This window comes from Ambystoma mexicanum, chromosome 13, assembly GCF_040938575.1.
Source record: "Ambystoma mexicanum isolate Mex_15411 chromosome 13, UKY_AmexF1_1, whole genome shotgun sequence".
Lineage (NCBI taxonomy): Eukaryota > Metazoa > Chordata > Amphibia > Caudata > Ambystomatidae > Ambystoma > Ambystoma mexicanum.
The window spans coordinates 786,380,694-786,402,440 of NC_090938.1; the positions used below are offsets into that span (position 1 = coordinate 786,380,694).

Consider the following 21,747-nt stretch of genomic DNA (forward strand, 5'->3'; position numbering starts at 1 on the left):
TCCTAATGTGCAGGGGACTGAGCGTGGACCTTGAACATAAAGACCCAGGCCACGGGGTGAAATCTCGCAATATTGCTCAGACATTGGCACCCTCGCGAGCAGCAGATTGGAAGCGCGCCTTGCATGAAAGTGATCAGGGCTGCGTGTAATAACAAGGAAAGCAGCCCTGTGGGTCCCCTGGCCATAGGGAATCCTCGGGCAGACAGGGAGGGATAAACGAATTGCACACAGGCCCAGGCTGAATACAACAGGCAGCCTTTGAGATCCCTATACAACGAGTGATTGCATACAGGCAGTATTCAATCTCTGCCAATTGCAGCACTAGCAACAATGTCCGGCTAGCCCTCGTGGCCACGATAGCGGATTCAGGGACAATAGACATAATTGGCTCAGGGCCAAGAAGGATCCAGAACAGTAGCTCAAGAGCGCACACTTGCGTGGCGCACCGCAGTGGACGCGGCTGTTGGGTGGCCAAGGCACAGGGGACATAAATAACGACAGTGGTGGTGTATGAGCCCCTGCAGCTGTCACACACAAGTGAAGCCCTGGTGGGAACTCAGCCACAGTTGTTTTATGAACACCTACACCCAGGTGCCCAAAACAAGGGTTGGGGCGGACCGAAGACGAGACTGAGCACCAGGAATCCAGCAGGCTCGATGCCTCCCAAGTCTGCTAAACTGAAATCAACTCAGCCCACGCTGGACAGCTTTGCCAAGGTTAAGCAACAGACTCTTGGTGTCGATATGGAACCTGCATGGGAGAAAGAAGGTGAGCCTAAAGAGCTGCATAAGCAGGCGATGCAGGCAATAGCAGACTTAAAAACCTCCCTGGGCACGCAGATTGTGGCAGAGCAAGTAGATGTCGGACTGCTGCGTCAAGAGGTGCGAAACTTAGCGAGCGTACGGTCACCCTGGAAACCCAAACAAGGAGAACACGGGAGCGCTCCGTGATACGCAGGCAGATGTTCATATACTACAGCAGAAGGTCAGCCTCCTGGAAAATAGAGTGGAATAAGCGGAAGGACGGGCCAGGAGAAATAACATTTGTATAGTAGACTTGCCTGAAGGGGAGGTGGGCGGTGACCCTATGTCCTATATCGAGAATATGCTACTTCAAGGGATTGGGCCTGGAAACCTCACGCAAGGTTTCTCAATTGAGAGAGCACACAGAGCATTGACCAGACGGCCCCCTCCAGGAGCACCTCCGAGGCCGATCATCGCCAAGGTCCAGAACTGTAAGGACAGGGAGAAAATATTAACATACTCCAGGCAAGGGGGCGAATTGAGAAGGGCTTCAGCACATTTGGTGGTCTACCCCTGACTATACATTCCAAGTACAGAAAAGCAGGGTGCGATTCTCAGCGGCCAAGTCAAGGCTCCGAACGGTAGGCCTGAAGTACATGCTGATCTATCCTGCGCGACTCAAAATCATACATAAAAACAAGTCCTGGTTCTTTGACCTTCCAGAAGACGCGCAGGCATATATGGACAGAGAGAAGATAGGCCCTGGTGGCAAGGAGAGAGATGAAGATGAGGAGAGACGTAAAGGAAGCTCTACGCAACCAGTGGCCGGGAGCATCTAGATTACTGGACTGGATTGCAGCGGAAGGCAGAACTCAAGTAACACAGATGTTGAGCGGACACTTGGAGGTGAGAGATCTTTGCTGGGAGCGGAAGCCTCCCTAGGACAGACTTTCTGCGCTTGCTAACTCTAGGTACATGACGGGATTTCGGCATACTATACCATGCCAAGGAAGAACCTACTTGCGGCTGCTGCCTCAAACCCCACCCCTCCCCAGTTCTTTTTCTTCCTAGTGGCACTTGTTTATGTGCCTATCACTGTGCACTCGCCTCAAGCTTGGGGCGAACGCGAGGAGCAGACATGCCTTAGCAACGGGAACATAGCTGGGTATTTGGTTATGATTGGGGATGTTGGGAAGTTTCTTTTGGTGAAGGGGTTGCCTAAATGTATGTCAATTGAGATGGATAGCGCATTATCTTTGTTTGGAACACCTCATAAGAGGAAAGCAGAGTTGGATGTGAAATGGGGGAGGGAGAGAAAGACCAATGGCTGGATCTGTGCATGTCCTCACATGGAATGTGAGGGGTTTGAACGCCTATGTGAAAAGAAACAGGGTCTACACGTACCTTAGGAGATGCTAAGCGGACATAGCCATGCTGCAAGAAACACATTTTACTGCCGAGAAGCTAACACTGTTGGCAAGGAAATGGGGGGGGGGTCCTGGGCTCTACATATTCGGCTTACGCACGCAGAGTCCTAATATGGATCGCACCCTCAGTACCCTTTAAGGTAACGCATGTTAAAAAGGATGAGTGAAGACCCCCTCTTTATGAGAACTGTGATACATTTAAACTTGGAGAAGGTAATTTCAGAACTTGACCAAAGACTATTGAAGTGGACCTCTATTGGAACTGTACTGAACTTGAAATAGGGAACTCAAGAAGAACTCAAGCTGAAAGTAACTTAACCTTTACTTTTGAACACTTATATTTTGCTGAGAAGATTCCCCCAGTATGCTTAGTTATAATTGTGAGGACAAACATAGGTCTTGACACAGACAGGACCTTATTTTGGATTTGTAGATACAGGGGGTCATTACGAGGTTGGAGGTAAGGGGTTAATGGCGCCGGTAATGGTGCTCGTGCCGTTAAGCCCTTACCGCCGCATTACGAGGTCCTTTAGCGGGTCCCGCTAAGGGCAGCTGGTTTTTCCAGGCGCCCTTAGTGGGAGCCGCTAAAGGACCAGCATGCTAATAACGGGCCCGTCAATAACAGGCCCGTTATTAGCATGGTCCCCATTCCCATTGAGCCCTATGGGGGCTCAAATGGGAATGGGGAAGTACTGGGTAAGGGTTCCTTCAATGAGGAATTACCGGGCCCTCCAAGGTTGGAATAGCCCGGTAATTCCCCATTCAGGGAACCCGGACCGGATATGTAGTAAGAGGGTAGCCAATGTGCTAATAACACCATGGCTACCTCCAACCTCGGAATGAGGCCCAAGACTTTAAAATCCCTCCTTAGCATAGGGCAAGTTAGGCGTTACACCATCCTGATCATTAATAAAGTTTTTTTTGGAACTGTACATCTGTTGTCTGTGTCATCTCTCTTGATACCATGCCTGTCTCAACAGGAAAAACACAAACCACTACCTGCACATAACACATGGCAGGCAGTGTAGCGAGGCTTGGAACAAAGGCATATCTCTAGTAAATGGATTTCCACCTGCCTGGGACTAGCCTACTATGCCATGAGCTGGACGCAGCTCCACTGTGAGAAGCTCACATTGTTTCTCTCAGGGGTTTGCCATTTCATTTTGTGAGGTCTAATGTTCTCTCTGTGTTGTTTTAAATTAAACGTTTCTTAGATATTTATGACAATTTAATGAATAATGAACATTTAAATATAAGGGTCACAAGGATCGGCCACCACGAGTGGCAGATATGCACTCAGCGTGGTGCATTTTGGTGTGGAGCCCCGCCAAACAACCCTCAACAGAATGTGCCTCTGACCCCCCTGGCGAGCCCATGCTTCGAGCTTCCAGAGTGTCAAACAATGGACCCAGAGGCCCCAGTGTTTGCCCCATAACACAGTAGAAAGCCAGCAACGGTGCCAACATCACTCCAGAACTACAGCCATCTTGGTGAGCAACAAGGTGCCTGAACCCCCGGAGGAGCGGCCCGAACACAAAAGCCTCCACACTGAGGGACCCGGGGTGGCGTGAACAGCCCCCTCATCTTGAGCCACGTCCCGCTCTCTGTCCCGGCAGCCACCCGTGCCAAAGTACAGCAGGGCGTCCAGCCCCCGAGAAAGGCATCAGCCACAAGGTGAGCAGCACTCCATTCCAGCCCTCGCCTCAGCTCGCAATAGCTCGCCCCGCCTCCTTGCTGAGCCCGCCGGCCCAACAACACCCTAATAGACTCATGAGGCAAAAGGCAAAGAGGGCGCCTGGCCGCCCGGACTAAATTAACCTTGGCTGCCCCCCCCCCCCCACTGGGAATAGAGCAGAGGAGGTAGGGGGCAGCCAGTTATCCCCTCAGGATGGAGGGCAGGATTGCCCCAACGCTAGCAGGAAGGGCTCTGCGGGGTGCCTGCCCCCCCCCCCCCTCCGTGGCGAGGACATCCAACGGCAGGCACATCTGCGCAAGACTGTATGGAAAATATTCTAAGGCAAATCTAGAGAACCACATCCACCAGGTGTGCCCACAGAGTTCAGTGGTGCCTGGTGTGACTGCCGCCTGCTGGGTTCTGTCCTGGGGAGAGGGGCAACCTGCATCTATCAGAAGTGAGGGCCCGACCCCTCCTTCCTCCGTATCAGTGGGTCACCCAAACCAGGACGCCGGGCAAGGAACCTGAGCCACCACTCGATCCCTGGGCTAAGAAAAACAGTGAGGAACCTCATGAGGGACAAACTCAACTATGCCCAGCATAAGTGTCAACCCCACAGAGCTCTGGGAGTCACCCGCACTGCCTCCAGAGACTCAGTCGAATTCAAGGTGCATGACTCTGCACCCCTCAAAGGTTTGACACCATCAAGACACCCTCCCACTGAGCGCCCCTGGAGGGGTCCAGCTGTGGGTGGGGTGCAGGATCCAGCCGTGGGTAGGGTGCACCATGCACCTAGAAAGAGAGGAGAAGCTCAGGCAATCCTAGAGAGGCCCCCTCGCGCACATCCATGAACTGGTCCACTGCACTTCAAAAATACAAATTTGCCCCGCTTTCCAGTCCAGCAATAGAAGGGTTAGTCACATCCGACCCAACCATGGCAGAGGATAGGCTTTCAATGCGGAGAGACATGGCGGCAATACCGGAGGAACACAAGGGCTTCAGGTCCGATCTCAGTATTAGACTGGATTGCCTCGATAACAAAAGTGTACGACATGGATGATAGACTTCAGGGGCTAGAGGCCAACCAGTCCTTGGTGGATGTCCTAGAGACCCAACTCAATATGAGGATCTCAGAACTGAAGAGAAGAGAAGGAGAATGTACCCTAAAAACTGATGATTGAGAATCGAGAGCGACACAAAAAAAGATCAGGGTTGAAAGACTGAGTTACAAATGTTCGGTCTTTTCTCCACTGAACATTTCTGACTTGGCCAACCCCCTGCCCACATTCCCCCACTCCCAACCCCCTACTTACCTTGCTTCTGACTCGCTGGTCCCTGCGACGCCTATCCCTTTCACTTCTATGATCGGGAACCGGCGCAGCAGGGTCCTTCCTTTTTTCTTCGGGCCAGCTGCGGGAGACACCCCAGCAACCTCAGGAGCACTTTTTTTTGTTGTTGTTGGGATGACTACAGGGGACTCCCCCGAAAACCGTGCGCACAATATAGTAAGCAAGGGTACGGGGGACACCCCTGCAGCCCCCAGCATGGATGCGTGATTTGGTTGAAGTTTTTCGGCTGTTCCGAATTTTCGAACGGCCGAAATTCGGCCAAATCACGCATTTGAGCAATTTCTATCCGTCTTTTTGGGTGATTCTGCAATAACCTCAGTTTCTTCAGATTTCTGGAAAAAGAGGGAGAGACCCAGAGATACATTGTGGCAGCGATCAACAAAGTTATCAGAGACCTTTTTGAGGAAGATATGACCGCTGAACAAACCATTGACAGGGCACATAGATCCGGAGGTGGAGGTAAGGGCTTGCGGTCCATCTTGGCAAGGTTCCATTACTATGCAGAGAAAGCGAAGATCCTGGACAAAGCTAGATCAGTGGGCCCGGGGCAGTTGGGGTCTTCCTGAGTCACCATCTACCAAGACCTCTCTTCATTCACCTTGTCGAGGCGAAGACTCTGTGGCCCACTGACGAAATGGTTGACTGCCAAAGGTACCAGATACCAATGGGGGTTCCCCTTTTCTCTAAATTTTGAATGCGAAGGGTACAAGTACAATTTACTGATGGAGGACATCAACAGGGTCTCCTGAGAACTGATGGGAGAGGCGGCTGTGGACGTGGTGGCTCCAAGCTCAGAAGGGGTGCAAGAACAAATCACAAAGAAGGAAAAGTTGAATATCGAAAGATCCTCTGACAGAAGACGCATTAGGGAGTTTCATAAATATAAGAAGCTTAACCCACCCTCTCCTGCTCAAACATAAGGAATGGTCCAAAGTACCACACTTAAACGAAGAGTGAACCCGGCCCAAGAAACCAACATCACCAAGGACGGGCGAGACCATCTGAACTTGCTCATCGCCATTGGAGCTGGGCCGGGCAGGATGATTACTGGGGTTGATCTTCCCACGGTTGAAGTGCCGGTCAGAAGCCCTTGAAAACAGTGGTAAGGGGTGCTGGGTGGGTTTAATCAGAAGGGAGGGGATAATTGTCTGATTGGGGGTCGGAGGGGGGCTCCGGGGATGGGACTTGAGGTGGATCAAGGCCTGTAGAAGGGTAGGTTGGTGGTCTGGCCGGATGGTGAAAGATTCACCGCCAAAGGTCCAGACACGATGGGGGGGGGGGTGGGTGGGAGAGGGGTAGTTAGAAACTTCTTGACAGTTTTATTTGTTGCCAGGGGGAAGGTTTTCAAAAATGTTTCCGTAATAATGGACTACAGGGGTCACACGGGGCCTCCACACACAGGGTATGGGTATACACTGATCCCATGGCAGGACCACAAAGAACAAGGGCAGTACTATTTCTAGCAAAAGAGGGCACAGATGGCTGACTAAAATGTGGCCTTAGTCCTAGGCTCTCTCAACGTTAGGGATCTCAATTCCCTGCTTAAGAGATCCTTCTTGCTGCGCAGATTCAATCAGCTGGCAGCTGACCTACTGAACGTACAGGAGACTCATTGGCAGAGAGGTAGGGAACCATCCATTAAGTCTAAATCGGTGGCATTGATTCCCCACGCCTCTAGTACATTCAAGAAAAAGGGAGTAGCCATCGTTATAGCTACCAAGCTGGGTTTTGTGACTGAGGCTATCCTGAAAGACCCAGATGGGTGCTTCCTACTAGTCAAAGGGTGGATAAAAGGACAAAAGGTAAACCTGGCTTTGGTTTTTTGCCCCAATGAGGGACAGGATCAGCACTGGGACATGGTAAAGGGGAAAATCCAGACCTTTGCAGAGGGGTTCCTTATCATCGGGGACAACTTTAATGTGGTATTGGACCCAGCAAGGGACATGAAGAGCTAAACCGGCAGAGGTCTCCCGTGCCCAGTGTAGCAGATCTCGATGCTTCGGCCGAATCAATAACGAGCTTGGGGTAGTAGACTTGCTCATATGTGAAAGAGGGGTCTCGCCCCCCTATACATTCTATTCCTCAGTCCATGATGCGCACTCCCACATTGACTACGTCCTCCTGGACACCTCCCTGTCAAGCAAGGTATCCAAAACCACTACTGAGCTCATCACATGGTCAGACCATGACTTAGTCAGAGTCGAGTTGGGAAATTGGACTGGGAGGGGAACGAGAGGGGTAGATGGGTATGCAATGATCTACTGTTGAAAGACAAAAGAACAGTCCAGGGGTTGTTAAAATCTATAAAAGAATTCTTCAGTTCAACGATAATGGGGAGGTAGGACTGCCAAAAGTATGGGAGGCATTCAATGCCTCAATACGGGGAGAGCTAATGCGGCTGGGTGCAAGGAAAAAAAGGGAGAGAGAAAGGGTGGAGTCGGACCTAAGGGGAAAGGTAAATGCCTTAAAAACACAAAGGGACCATAAGATCCCAAGTCTCCCCTACAAAGTTTGCTAAAGTGCAGCAATACAAAAGAAAGTGAGGGCACTAGTTGTACACCAGATGGAGCAAAAGCTTGCTTTACTAAAACAAAACTACATGGAAAAGGGGGAGCGCGTAAACAAGATACTGGCATGGAGACTGCGTCATCAAAGAAATGCTAGGAGAGTGGGGCGATACAGCAGGCTGGGGCTCAGAAGGTCTATGAGGATGATAACGTAGCAGAGAAATTCGCCAAAAACTACAAACTCCTCTATAGGAGCGAATTCAAGGGAGATGGAACGTGGATAGATAACTTCCTTGGCGCCCTACCCATACCGAGCATATCCGCGGACAGCGCAGCCGCGCTCGATATGACAATCTCAGCAGAAGAAATAACTTAGATAATTGGGAAAATGAAAGGGAGAACAGCGCCAGGTGATGATGGATCCACAGTGTGCTTTTTCAAAGCATCTCGATCCACCCTGGCCCTGTTCATGGCTGAGATGTTTAATCAAACTCTGGACACTGGAATTCTACCCAACTCTCCCGACTGCAAGATCTGGTAGTGGTAATCCCAAAGGAAAGAAGAGACCCAACGCGATGTCAATCATATCGACCCTTCTCCCTGTTAAATACATACATGAACATTTTCAACAAAGTGCTGGGGAAAAGGCTAGAGATGCTCATGCCATCACTTACTCACGGGGACCAAGTGGGGTTCATCTAAGGACGACAGGGAGCTGACAACGTCAGAAAGACATTTGATCTAATACACATGGCGCAGGAGCAAGACCTGGAAGAGTTCCTAATCTCCATTGATTCAGAAAAAGCATTTGATCGAGTGGAATGGGCATACATGGGGAAAGTATTAGAGAGAGTGGGATTTGGCCCCAACTTTCGGAGATGGATCTCAGCCCTCTATAGAGACCCAACGGCCAAAGTGTACAAGTTTATCTTTGAGGGGGGAGTTGAGGGGAGGAGGGGAGGGGAGATTATGCATGGAACTCAAGTGATGGGGTAAATGCTTTTGTAATTTGATCAATGTTCTTGCGATTTATCAAAACTTTAATACAAACCAAGTTATAAAAAAATATATATGTAAAGGGTCACTCTGAATGAAACACCTACAAGGAAAACTTCTTAAAGGCGAGGATAGGTACACCAACAGTGAGGTCCTCCAGCTCCACACCTATGCGCCGGCGCTCCAGGAACTTTAGAAGGCCACCAAGAGCCCGCACCTGCAAGAACAAAAAAGAAGGAGAACCAGTGAGCGAGAGTAATGCAGGGTAGAGCAGTCTGCAGGTTCTGAGTGAGGTCTAACTATAAAACATCTGGACGTTCCAGGGTGCGCTTTCTTGGATCTATGCACTTCTGACTATTTTTGATTTCACCAACATGAGGCTAACCATGTCATCTTCCCAAAACTGCCCTATCCTTTGGGGAACTCCCCTCTCCTCCTAATCCTGTTCTTTTCCTCTGGCACTTGCTTGTTTTTTTTCTTTTTTTGCTAACAAATTGCATTTCTGTGAACATGTGCTCCGAAAATGTACCTCATTAACATTTTCTAATGAGACATGCAGTGCTTCTCTCCATAGGTGTCACCCTGCCATTTCAAGTGTTACCTTGAGCCATAGTTTGCGATGGGTCGTGCTGCCCTAGCCCAAAAGTGACCCGGCATTGGGCACTCGCTTCTACCCCTGTGCAGTGGAATAGATTCTGAATCGGCCAGATCTGGTGGAGCCGTTAAGCGGGTTCTCTCGGGGCAGAACAGACTTTGGGGCGGACTCGCTCTGAGGTCATGGAGCCTGTAGGTGGGCTCCCTTGGAGCAGGACCAGCTACTGGCCAGACATGCCCAGAGCTTGTGGAACCTGTAAAAGGGTTCTCTCAGGGGGCAAGGAAGTCTTCTGGGCGGACTGGCGAGGACGTGGAATAAACTCACCCAGAGCTGGCGGAGCGTGTGAGCAGGCTCTCTCTGGGCAGGACAGGCTTCTGGGCAGAGCATGTAAGTAGACTCTCTTGGGGCAGGCAAGAATTCTGGTAAGACTTAACAGGTTTCTGGGCAGACCTGCCCAGAGCTGGTGAAGCCTGTAAGTAGTCTCTCTCGGGGCAGGGAAGGTTTCTGGTAAGACTTAACAGGTTTCTGGGCAGACCTGCCCAGAACTGACAGAGCCTGTAAGTAGGCTCTCTCAGGGCAGGGAAGGTTTCTGGGAAGACTTAACAGGCTTCTGGGCAAACTTGACCAGAGCTGGTAAAGCCTGTAAAATGGCTCTCTCAGAGCAGGTCAACCTGCTGGGCAGAATCAACTGGAGATGAGCAGACCTTCCCATGGCTGGTCTGGTCAGTCTAGCATACACTGGACCAGTCTCTTTGCTTACCGCATGGAGGTTTCGTAGCAGATTATTCTCGGTATGGAACAAACACCCTGGAAACATGGCATGGGCTGAAATGACTTGTGTGCAGGTTTCTTAGAGGTGGACCTGCCTATCCGTCTATTTTTCCATGCCCTGCACTGTTCACCCTCTGCCAACCCATTCCCTTTGGGCCTTGGTACAGCACGCCTGGCACATTATTTTGACCCCTGCTTTTCAACACTTGTGACCACCTCAACACAACGGCTCAGAAAGCCTTCAGACCACTTGTCGAGCCACCTTACAAAAGCCCCTTGCTGCTCCCATCACATTAAGCACATACAGGGCACTTTAGTGTGAGCCTGAGTAGGTGGCAAGGTAATGTTCTAATCTACTGCCCTGCCCTTCCCTTCTGCGAACAAGATACAACTCAAAGCATAGGCCACTGATTCTGTTTATGAGGTGAGAAGTTAGCACAACAACCCACCTACCATAGTTGGACTATCAAATGGGATAACAGAGGACAGGTACAGGATTCTCTCTGTCTCCGTTAGGTGCGACGGCATGAATGGAAAATGGCCGGAGAGGATCCTCTGCTTACTCACTTCCAGACCTGAGGGAAGCATAAATGAGTCAGTCCTACTGATGCCTGACAACCTCTGACATCTCAATTCATTATAGAAGCAAATCTGTTGATTGCAGAGACTAGCAGATGGACTGTAGTGTCATCCACATGGCTGCCATTAAGATCACTGTTGTCGCAACATGTTTTAGAAATGCAGATTTGCTATCTGAGCATGCGTAAACCCCTTCTGGAAAGGAAGATGCGAAATGAGAACCGCAAGGAATGGTCCATTCTACAATGCAAGTTTTAGGTGCCTGCCTGTCTCTGGCTTTACAACCACAGACCACAAAGAAAGAAGACATTCCCCAATCAGCCCAACAGATAAGCGGTGCATCGGACACGCTTACTCCCTAAAAATAGGAAAATACTCCAAAATATAAAAATAGGGAATACAAATAGGCCCAATAAAAACAGGAAACGGGCACTTAGGAGCCTCTCCCCTTCCTTTCAATCACACAGCTCCATGGATATGTTTCAACCAGTAGTGCACATCTGAAAAAGCCAAAACGTATATTTTAAAGTGCATGAATAACGTGGTACCAAAAATACGTATTACAAAACATTTATTTTACAATCAAAACAAATTGATACTCTTATTAAATACGGCCATTGGGATGGGGACATTTTTTTTTTACTCCCTAAAAAAAAAAATCCTTTTACTCCCAACTTCAAAATCTTATCTGGAGCTCTGTTCCCAATCATTAGTTTCAAGTCTGGAACAACAAAAGTGGGGTGGTTCTCACATTGCAACTGTGTAACGTTTCTGCAGCCACTGATAAATGAGGTCTCAGAAAGAAACTGGGAAGGAAAATCTGTTTGGTAAAGTGAAACTCTGGAAAGACCCTTGATAAGAAGGGTATGGAGAGCACACTTCAGTGGGTGTTCACACTTCTTCAGGGCACACGCTGTATACAGGCTCACTGCATCTCCTTGCAGGGGTAATACTGATCACAAAGACGACCTTCCAAGTAAAACCATTCAAGCCATAAGTGACCTTTGAGTTGAATGGTTTGGGAATAACCTGCAAATGCAGTGAGTATATGCATGAGTACATCAAAATTATAGTCATTTAAGCTTGTCAAGGACTTAATGAGATTATTTGTAACCTCGCATAGAGAATCTGTATGAGGAAGTTAGTCTTTCTTTCAGGAGAATCATCATGTGACCAAGCATGGAGAGATGCATGCCTTCAGCAAGAAGAGGGCCTTCAGCAGTAGGGTGGCTCAATCGCGAGCAGAAGCTGCACATGGGAACTTGGAAACTGAGTGTAACACAACGATGGAGAGGAGTGCACAGGGAGAGGGTGTCGCAATGTTGAGCAGAGTCAGATTTTCTCTATGCTACCACGAACCGGGGGCAGTGAGGAGCGGATGAAGAGCAGAGTAGAGTTGATTGAGGAGGATGCTTTGGTCAGTTGGTTAAATTAATAACGTCACAAGAAGGAAATATTGAAATTAAATAAAGATTTTGCAGTACGGCTTCTGCCAACACCCCTCGTCACTGCACCTAAGCTTCTCAGCACCGTGTTTGATTGAAGGTGACATAGGGAAGTGCAGCGAGAGGAGATATAAGAGCAACAGCGCACAACGGTTTATATGTCTGCTGGGACGATTCATGCCCACTAAGCAACATGCCCCCTAGGGGTGGCAGAAAGCAGGACCTCACAAGGAGAGAATGCCCGCATGGGGACAAGGACTCACATTCCGTGATGGAACCCCCTAACCCTCTTACCCTGGAGACCATGAAACTCATAAGGTCTGCTGAGGAACAATCTGAAGCACTACTGTATGATATTGCAATACGCCTTCCTTCCTGCCTGCAAATATTGACACCACCAAGATTATGAAGACTAAAATGGACATACAATCTGATCTTAAATCCTCTTCCAAAAGCACTGGGAAGAAGAAGATTGAAGTAGTTTTACAAACTTCTCCTTTGCCAAGTACAGAAGGTACTGGGAAGAGGTGGCCCATAGGAGACATGAAGAATACAGAGTGGACACAAACACAAGACTATCGTACTCTGCTAGGGAGGACCCAGCTGTACAACATAAAAAGGGAGAAATTACTTAATGAGACGCAAAGCATGCAAGGCCGGTGTGAAGACCCGGGAAGTGCAAACCGGGAAGCAAGAAGGTACGCAAGAGAAGCAAGCCTACAGTGTCGAGAACACCGAAAGCAGATCGCATGAGTCCTTAGCAGGACGATGGAGAGCAGGCCTGACTGGAAGTTGGGAACCGACCGACAGTGGCGTGACCTCAAGGAGGTGGACCGATTGCTCCATTAACAGTCCCGATACTGGCTGGTGGGGAACAACGCAGAGCCACAGCACGGCAGTGGGGAGCGTAAAGAGGACAAAGGAGAGCGTTCAGCAGGAACACAGTGACCCAATACCCTGGAAAGAACAAGTGATGCGTGTTAGGCAGAATCCTGTGCAGTTCCCCTAGGGAGCACTACAGAAGATTAAGACTACAGGTATATGCAAGAAATCCCCTTTGGTATCAGTCTGTACCACAAAGATTTAGGTGGTAGCTGTGGCTAAGCAGTCAGACTTATCTCAAGAGGGAGATGAACAGTATTCAGGGTTTACACATTAGAACTACAATACTATGGAACAAGGAAACACTGACCAAAGCTTTGTATCAAAAAGAATATATATATTTTACACACTCTGATGTTCACACACAAATCACTATTATTAAAGCAAGTTAAATCAGTCAAGAAAAGTATACACAACTCCCTATTTAAATTGTAGACAAGTTTGAGCAAGAGTGAAAACTGAGCAAAACGGCACAGTGAAAACCAAGCAGAAATGGCACTCAAACAATTTCTCAAAAGGGAGGGAAAGGACAAGTTATACAGGTTTAGACTCTTTAACACACCAGCAACACTTCCCAAGTAGGTTGTGAACAAGTTAGGCAAGGCAGTACTTTAGCATATGCAATACTGAGGTGAAAACCGAGCAAAATGGCACTTCACAAGTTTAAAAGGAGGGAAGGAAAAGGTGGTTATAAGAGTTAGGTGCACCAACACATTTCTATGTGAGAAGCAATCTAGACAAGGCAGTTATAACAGATTTAGCCAGAGTCAATAGGCCTGTGCCAGAGTCAATGGTACAAGGCAATGTGCCCAGGATCAAAATGTTCTAGGAGCTGCAGTCAAGTCTTTGTTTAATGATTCGAAAAGGCGGTTGTTAGATGATAGGGGCGGCCAACCCTGTAGGTAAATAAAGGATTTAAAACACCTTAAGCAATACCCAACGAAACAGGAGGCCTGGCGGAACAATGTACCCTTAAAGTAGAAGAGGCTCCTGCGGTGGCGGTAGTTGTTGGCAGTTCCTGCAGTTTGGGAGATCCAGCAGAGGAAGAGAGGCTATCATCGTGGAGGAAGGTTCGAGTTACTGCACTGCCCAGGGATGAAACCACCCGGGGTGATGCCAAAAGAATAAAAGGTACTCTCCTTTAAATCGCGGTCCGGGTGGACGGGTGCCTGGCTATCCGGTCTCCTAGTGACTGGCACTGGCGATTCGACAAAGGCAGGTCCGGGAAGGCGATTGGCGAACTGGTTGGCCCCACCAGCTCAAGGGAAAAGACTCTTGCAGAGGAAGATCTTCTCAAGTCGTTGGAGAAAAGAGGTGAGGATCTGCAGCAGGGCTTCACCGGTGGTTCAGTCGTTGCAGGTGTCTTCAGCTTCTCTCCTCTACGGCTTCTTAGTTCCAGTGGCAACGTCTTGTCCTCCAGTCCTCAGGACCCTGCTTTTATGCAGCAAGACCTCCATTCATACAGCCTAGCTGTCACTCACACAGTGGGGTGGCTCTCCTGGCGGGAGAATGCCCCAGCCTATCAGGGCAGAGTGCGACTCGGGTTGCGTAGGCAACCCTGTCCCGGGTGCCTATTCCCCCTCCCACACATCCTGTCTACCTCAGACTCAGTGGCGCCGAGAGGAGGGCTTCTGTGCAGATGGCGGCCAAAATGACAAACAAAGGATCCCCAACCTGGGTTAGGATTATAGAGAAAGATACGAGTAAAGAAATATTATTAAAGTTCTAGCAATAAAAACCTACCGGAGTAAAGTTAATATTAAAATAAACCGGCGGTATGTTAGAGGCTGTCAGTAAATTTGGTAGCCTCGAACAATGGGAAAATCCCATAGGAAAATATTTGCTGTCGAATATTTACGGTAGTAACCACTGCCATGAGCCAGAAACTTTTGAGAGCGGGACTGTACAGTACCCCCTCGAAAATGAACATTAGGGAAAAACGATTAACCCTTTCCAGTACGTCCATAGTAAGATGGGTTGTACTGGTTTAGTTCATGAGTAGTGACTTAGTAAAGTCAATGGGGACTTTACATGCCCTGGGAGACAGTAGTCAGTCCCAGGGTATGGAGTCTATGTGTGGGGGTCGCTACAACACCCCTGTGGTACGGCACAAGGGTGCTGTGTACCACACATGTTAAAAAGAGGATTCCTATGAGGGTGAGAAAAACCCCATAGACCAGGAGCACACAAGATAGCCTAAAAAACACACTAGCAATCTGTCTAAGAGTGGGGAAAAAAGGGTCTCACTCTTAGCAGGAGAAAAAAAATAAACCCTTCAAATCCAGCAAAGCTGCTGGGGGACTCTATAGGTAAGGGAAATTAGCCTTAGACAAGAATTCTCCCTAACACTCGCCCCCCCACCCCCAGACTAAGGGACAGGAGGATCTAATCCACTCCTAGATGAGTCTCTTACCTCTAGTCGGTTAGAAACATCCTAAAGAGACCATCAGCATTTTGGTGGTGACATCCTAACCTGTGTTAAATGGTCAAATCAAACCCTTGGAGGCAGATTGACCATCTTTACAGTTTTGGGTTTTCCCCTTTCATTTCCATCAACCATCTCAAGGGTTGGTGGTCAGTCTGAATGGTGAAAGTAGTACCATACAAGTATGGCCTAAACTTCTTCAGAGACCACACAATGGCAAAACATTCTCTCTCGATAGTTACCCACCCTGTCTCAGGTTCCTTCAGTTTCCTACTGATGAAGCAAATGGGGTGTTCCCTACCTTTCTCATCTAGTTGACTAAGGACTGCACCTATACCTGTATTGGAAACATCTGTTTGCACAATGAAGGGTTGGTGGTAGTCGGGAGCGCTTAGAACTGGAGCTTGACAAGGGGCTCTTGTTAGGCTTTCAATAAACCTCAAGCCTGAGCTGTAACAGTCCTCATAGCAATTGCTTCAGGGTACCTAGTAGCATGGTGTACTACAACAAGGATGAACCTGTTGCCTGAAGAGTTTGGAGGGTCAAGGGGAACGACAATGTCGATTCCCACCCTCTCAACAGGGAGAGGCACAAAAGGTGCCACGTTCTTGGAACCACTCTTACCAGAAGTTTGGCAGGTGTGGCAACTCTTGCAATACTTATCTACCTCAGGCCCCATTTTAGGCCAATAAAAGTAGAGAGAGAGAGCTCACCAAGAATATTCTATCATCCACACACAAACATTCCACATGACATCACCAGAAACATCACCAGAGACAGGCACAATACAACACACCTCCCTCCTTTACAAACCTAACCTGCACAAAACAAGTCACACACCACATCAAAACGACCACCTTCCAAGAACAGAAAAACATGACACTCGACAGAAAACGGACACTTCCACAGGCAAACCCAACCAACCAACAAAATCATCACACCCTTACAAACCGCAAGCCAAATACCCTTGCAAAGATACCATCATCCATCTGCCTGTTCCTGCCACAAATAAACCACTGGGCTCTCACCCCAGGACTGACCGACCCTGAACTGGGCTACATCACCTACATTCCTGACCACCATACAACTGCTTCGCCTCCAACCCCCTGACCCCGCCTATAACAATGCGGGTGTCCAGGCTGCCACCCTGGAATCTCCAGCAGGCCTCTAGACTGCCACTCTAGAGAACTAAAACCTCAAAGTCTCCAAAACCATCAACCACAACCTCACATCAACAGGGAGTACTGACTGGAAACACTGAACATCACTCAAACCAACAGAAACCCCCATGGACTCAACACCATACACACCGCACCATACCAAGATGTAAAATCCCTCCAAACACATTGAGAGCAGTGGCCACATACTCCCAAAGCGAACATCAGAAACTGGTAAAAACTGAAACAGTATATTTAGCCAGAATGACATCCTCAACCAATTCAAACTATTGAAAACCAAGAGGCAAGACAAAATCCACAATTCAAAATCACAAGTAACATAGAAAATAATTTACTCACCAGGTATGGACATACCACTCCCACTATCACCGGGTCATTACTAGGCGTCCCCAGCTACCCCCTCAACGTCAGCTACTACAGTCCAATATGATGAGAAGGTTAAGAAACCTTAGAGAAGGTGCTACCTCCCCTTAAAACAACCCACATAGTCGTTCAAACTTTACCTAGCAAGAGAGCTAATCTCATCAACCAAACCCAACTCGAAAGTTAAAAGACAAGCATTCTCCTGTACTGCAAAAGCATGGGCGCTACCCCACTCTAGAACTACATCCTAGCAGTTCAACCTTTACCAATAACCTAACATGAGTATACCGCTTGATGTAAACTTCATGGCACCATACATACATTGTCCAAACCATACCAAGCACACATTACCCAAGAATTAACTCACATGTTTAAAAACAGAAGAACACGCATAACCCATGCTAACTGTGATTTCAATCCGTTACCAAACTCTCACTGACTCCCTCCCCATCCAAATACAGATATTGCATATTATGTACAATATTATAAGAGTCAAATTCATAACATGCATTCTAAGACAATAAAATGCATTACCCATATTTTGCTATAAATGAAGCAAAAAACCAAACCCACAACTCGTATGATCATAAAGATTGATAGCCATTACTAGGCTCGATAGCCATTATTAGGCTCCATCACAACTTTAATGTCCATAGCAATTAGAGCTCCAAAGAAATCCCTACCAGTTCATGTTGCTTCATGCAACTCTAAACGCTGCTAATCCTACAAAAAAAAAAGTTAGTTTTATCCATCCCATAGAAACATATTAATATCTACATGACCAACATAGTAACACCTTTTTCCAAGGAGAACTCCATATGCGAGGTTGCACTCCACTCCAAACCTGCAATTCCTCAAAAAGGTTAAGTCTCTAGTCCAATCATTCACCAAAAGAAACGTTGACAGTTGCAACATCGACACATTCCTGGCTCAGCACACTTACCAATATAGACTAATTTAATGTCACTTCATATATGTACACCAAATCCGAATTCTACATATTCAATTCACCCATTCCATACCAATCGCACTATCAGGTCCTAGAGTTCTTAGTTTGCTGTTAAATGCAATTCATGTAATACGATCACGTGGCATTTACTTTCACATAAAGCACTTTAGCTCCTCCTGAGCCATTGCTAAATGTAACATCTATTGTTATCTTAAAGTCTTCCACCATTTCGCTACCACAAAGTTGCCTTCATGTTAAATGCAGCAAAACTAAAACACAGGTATGTCAGTCATCATCCCATCGTATTATGTCACTTACTCAGAACACAATGCATAATAACTTTCAGCAAAATATGGTTCATAGAGCCTGATACGACTCACACAACACCCTATAAATGTCACCTTTTTCGTTGGCCGCTAGAGCACGTTTCACTAACTGAAACAGAGCGACTTATCTTCACCAACATTCCACTCCACAATATGTCATGCTCAACCAGTGGACATTTCATCAGCCGGGTGCTTGGGTACGCTTCACCGCTTGCGAATACCTGAGCGCGAAGACAGAGCGCGAAGACTTTATCCCACAGCTCTGGCTCGTCTCTTTTTACGCCGCACTACTTCCGGAATAAAACACGTGACACCGTCACGTCGCGTCAGCTTACCCAGGTCCTTTACTCGAAAACTTTGCTGGGATCAGAGCGAAAGTTGTCCGTCACAAAAACCGAACGTTGGAGAGGCAACATTCCCTTTCTTCACCTATTCCCCAGCATCCGTGACTGACGTCATCAGTCACATCGAGCAACCGTGGGTTGCAGACGGAGCAGATAACTCCGCTAGAACGATCCAGCAAGACGGTTATTCCAGGACGGTAAATAGCATCATTATATCCCATGGACAGCTTTGAATCTTTCACACTCGAACGAAGCACTCCCAAGTACCATGGGCTACTGGAGTGAGACAGAGAGATAGTCATCACAATAAAAGGGCCAGTTCCTACATAATCCTACCAGCCAACCCTCTCTCTCCAGTCACTTCCATAAAAGGGGCCCTTGTTTTCCTTCCCCTGCACCCTGGCACAGCTTATGCGGGCAGGTACCACCAACAATGAGGCTCTCTTCCTCCATATCCCCTCACGCCCTGTGGAGGGATATCTGGGCTTCTCCCTGACGGGCTCCAGCCTGTCCAACAGCTATGGGAACTGGTCCCAACGACAATGGGGCCTTCTCCCTCCGGCTCCCCTTGCACTCTGGGGATCTTGTCAGGACCACTTCCTGAGGACCCCTTGGGCCCCTGGGTGATGGGACTTACGGTTTCTGGGGGCGGTGTTGTCCTTCACCATCAGCTTGTCCTTCCTGCACCCCCCGCAGCAGGGTCCTCAGTGCTTCAACTTGCGGCACGCGTGTTACCAAAGACCGCCTCGTCGCCATTGATAAAAAGCAGGTTTCAGGCTTTTTAGGATTAACTTCATGTAAGTTTATTCCGGCTTAATAGTTACAATCCACATGAAGACATTAAGAACATAAGCCAGTGGACAGACACCGGCACCCATCACCCAGGGCCAGCCAGCAGTAACTGTCACTGAATAGAACACTCACCAAGAATATTCTATCATCTACACACAAACATTCCACATGATATCACCAGAAACATCACCAGAGACAGGCACAATACAACACCTTTCCTTGGTCTTCTTGAAACTCAAGTGACCAGCCAAAGGTATCTCATGGGCTAGTTGCAAGAATTGGAGTCTATTCTCTTGGGGCACTACAAGTATTGTGTAGTCTCCAGGAGTGGACTCAGTCGGTTCACTATAGAAAAGGCCATCTTCCCAGTGTAACCTATACTTCCCGGGCTCTTGCCCTTCAAGCTGAGAAGCTGCCTGGTGGTGAAGACCTTCGAGAGTTGGACATTCTTTGTCCCCTACTGAAGTCTGCCCTGTTGGGGCCACCTTCTGCCAGTAAAGACTGTAGCTCAGGATGGTCCAAAGGGTCCAGATCTCCAATAAGATCCTGGCCTTCTACTAGATCTGAATCCTCAGGCTCTATTTCAACCACACAGGGTGGTACCTCCCTCTCAAGCTCAGCTGGAGGAGGAATCACAGGCATGATTTTTGATAACCTTGGAGATCTCCTGGTTGGAAGCACTGGAGTGCTTTCTGCTGGTTTCTTTTTGGAACTCTTGGGTTTCCCCTTTGCTTCTGGTTGCTTAGAAATTGCAGTTGGTAACTCCAGTGGATCAGTTGTGATTTCTTTTTCTATCATCTCCTCAGGAGAGCCTCTCAAGGTCCTCCCCCTTGCAGGTCTGGTGAGCTCTTGTAATCTCTTACTAGGAGGTCTGGGAGTACTTGACACTACTCCAAGATCCTTAAGATCATTGCCCAACAACACCCTTCAATGTACTTCAGATTGGATACAAACAGGTATTCTGACAGTCATGTCATTGCACTGGATGAGAGCTGGTAACTGGGGAAGCATCTGCACAGGTCCTCCAGCTAACTTGGTGAGGCATTTGGGTGCCTTAGCAACATCCTCAGCCTGAAAAAAAGATTAATCCACCACAGTTATGCTGGACCCAGTGTCCCTAATGACAGGGGTCTCCTGACCATTCACTAGGACACTGTACTTATAATACTCTTTAGTATTATTTGTGATAGAATTATACACATCTAAATTCTGTTGTTCCCACAACCCCAAGGATACTAAAGATACACTAGCTGAGACTCGATGGGGTCTTCAGCTAGTAGTTGAAAGTTTTCACTGGTCATTGGTACCGAACGAATAACGGTGTATAGTAAGTTGATAATCCATTTACAACAGTTGATTGTGTGAATTCCCGGATAGAGTGTGGCATCTAATCCAAGTAGACGTGTTGTTTTTCAAAATGGCAGCAGACAAGACGAAGAGTTACGACGCGAAATATGTTGAAGAGCTACTGGCACAAGCTTCCTTTTTTGCTGAGGAAGGTGAAGGACCATAATGATTGAGTACCTACGGTCAGGTGCCCTCCCAAACGGGTTTAATTGTATGGAATGAGCCACGTTTATTTCTGGACAATAAAGATTTTATCATACAATGGAGCTATATAGCTAATAAGTGTGGTAGGGATTGGGTAATCCTGATTATAGACACGGCGAGAGAAATGACTTTAAAAATTACAGGTGACCTTGACAAAATGGGAGAAGCCATTAAGAAATTGGTACCGCTCGATACATACAAAAAGCGTCTGGAAGAAATCACACGCGAAATGACAGAGTCAAAAAATTTTGTACCAAGGATAGAATTGCACGGATGAAAAAGGATTTAATACATTTTTCACATGAAGAAGCATATCCGTACACTAAGGATGGTTACACACCCTCAGGAATACAACAACAAAAGACATACGGACAACAGAAACAAAAAAGGAGTGGATATACATCATATAGTTCAGGCAGTTCTAATGATGGTAGCTTCCACAGTGCACAAGGTCAAAGACCCTACAGGAGTAGAGGTAGACAACAAAGAGGAAACTTTCGGAATAGGAGAGCACCAAGAAGAGGAGGTAGAAATAACCAATACAACACGGGCCCTCCACCACAACAACAACAAACCACAACATCCGGGTTTTCTTTTTTGGACGAGCGAGAGGAAGAGAATCAGTGGGCAGCAGAGGAACGAAGGACCAGGAGCAACCACCCTTATTAGTCAACTTGTCAGGTTACAATCCCAGCGTTGTTGAAATGACAGTTCTGAATCTTGGTCTGGGCTTTGTTCCCACCACACATTATGATATGTTCCAAACCAGAATTGAGATTGAGCAGCTTCTTCGGAAGATCCATCTTAAACAGTACTTCATGGACAAAGAGTTTGAGAAGACCGTCAACTT

General features: G+C 47.8%; 1 protein-coding gene across 2 annotated transcripts in view; it reads right to left on the reverse strand.

The window, feature by feature from the left end:
* Positions 1-21,747, reverse strand: part of MSH5 (mutS homolog 5) — a 402,336-nt gene that overhangs the window by 287,075 nt on the left and 93,514 nt on the right. For both annotated transcript variants that reach the window (XM_069635150.1, XM_069635151.1), the window contains 2 exons: positions 10,517-10,638; positions 8,805-8,914 (listed from right to left, as the gene is read on the reverse strand). In XM_069635150.1, the coding sequence (XP_069491251.1) occupies positions 8,805-8,914; positions 10,517-10,638 (232 nt within the window). The remainder of the gene's footprint in view (positions 1-8,804; positions 8,915-10,516; positions 10,639-21,747) is intronic.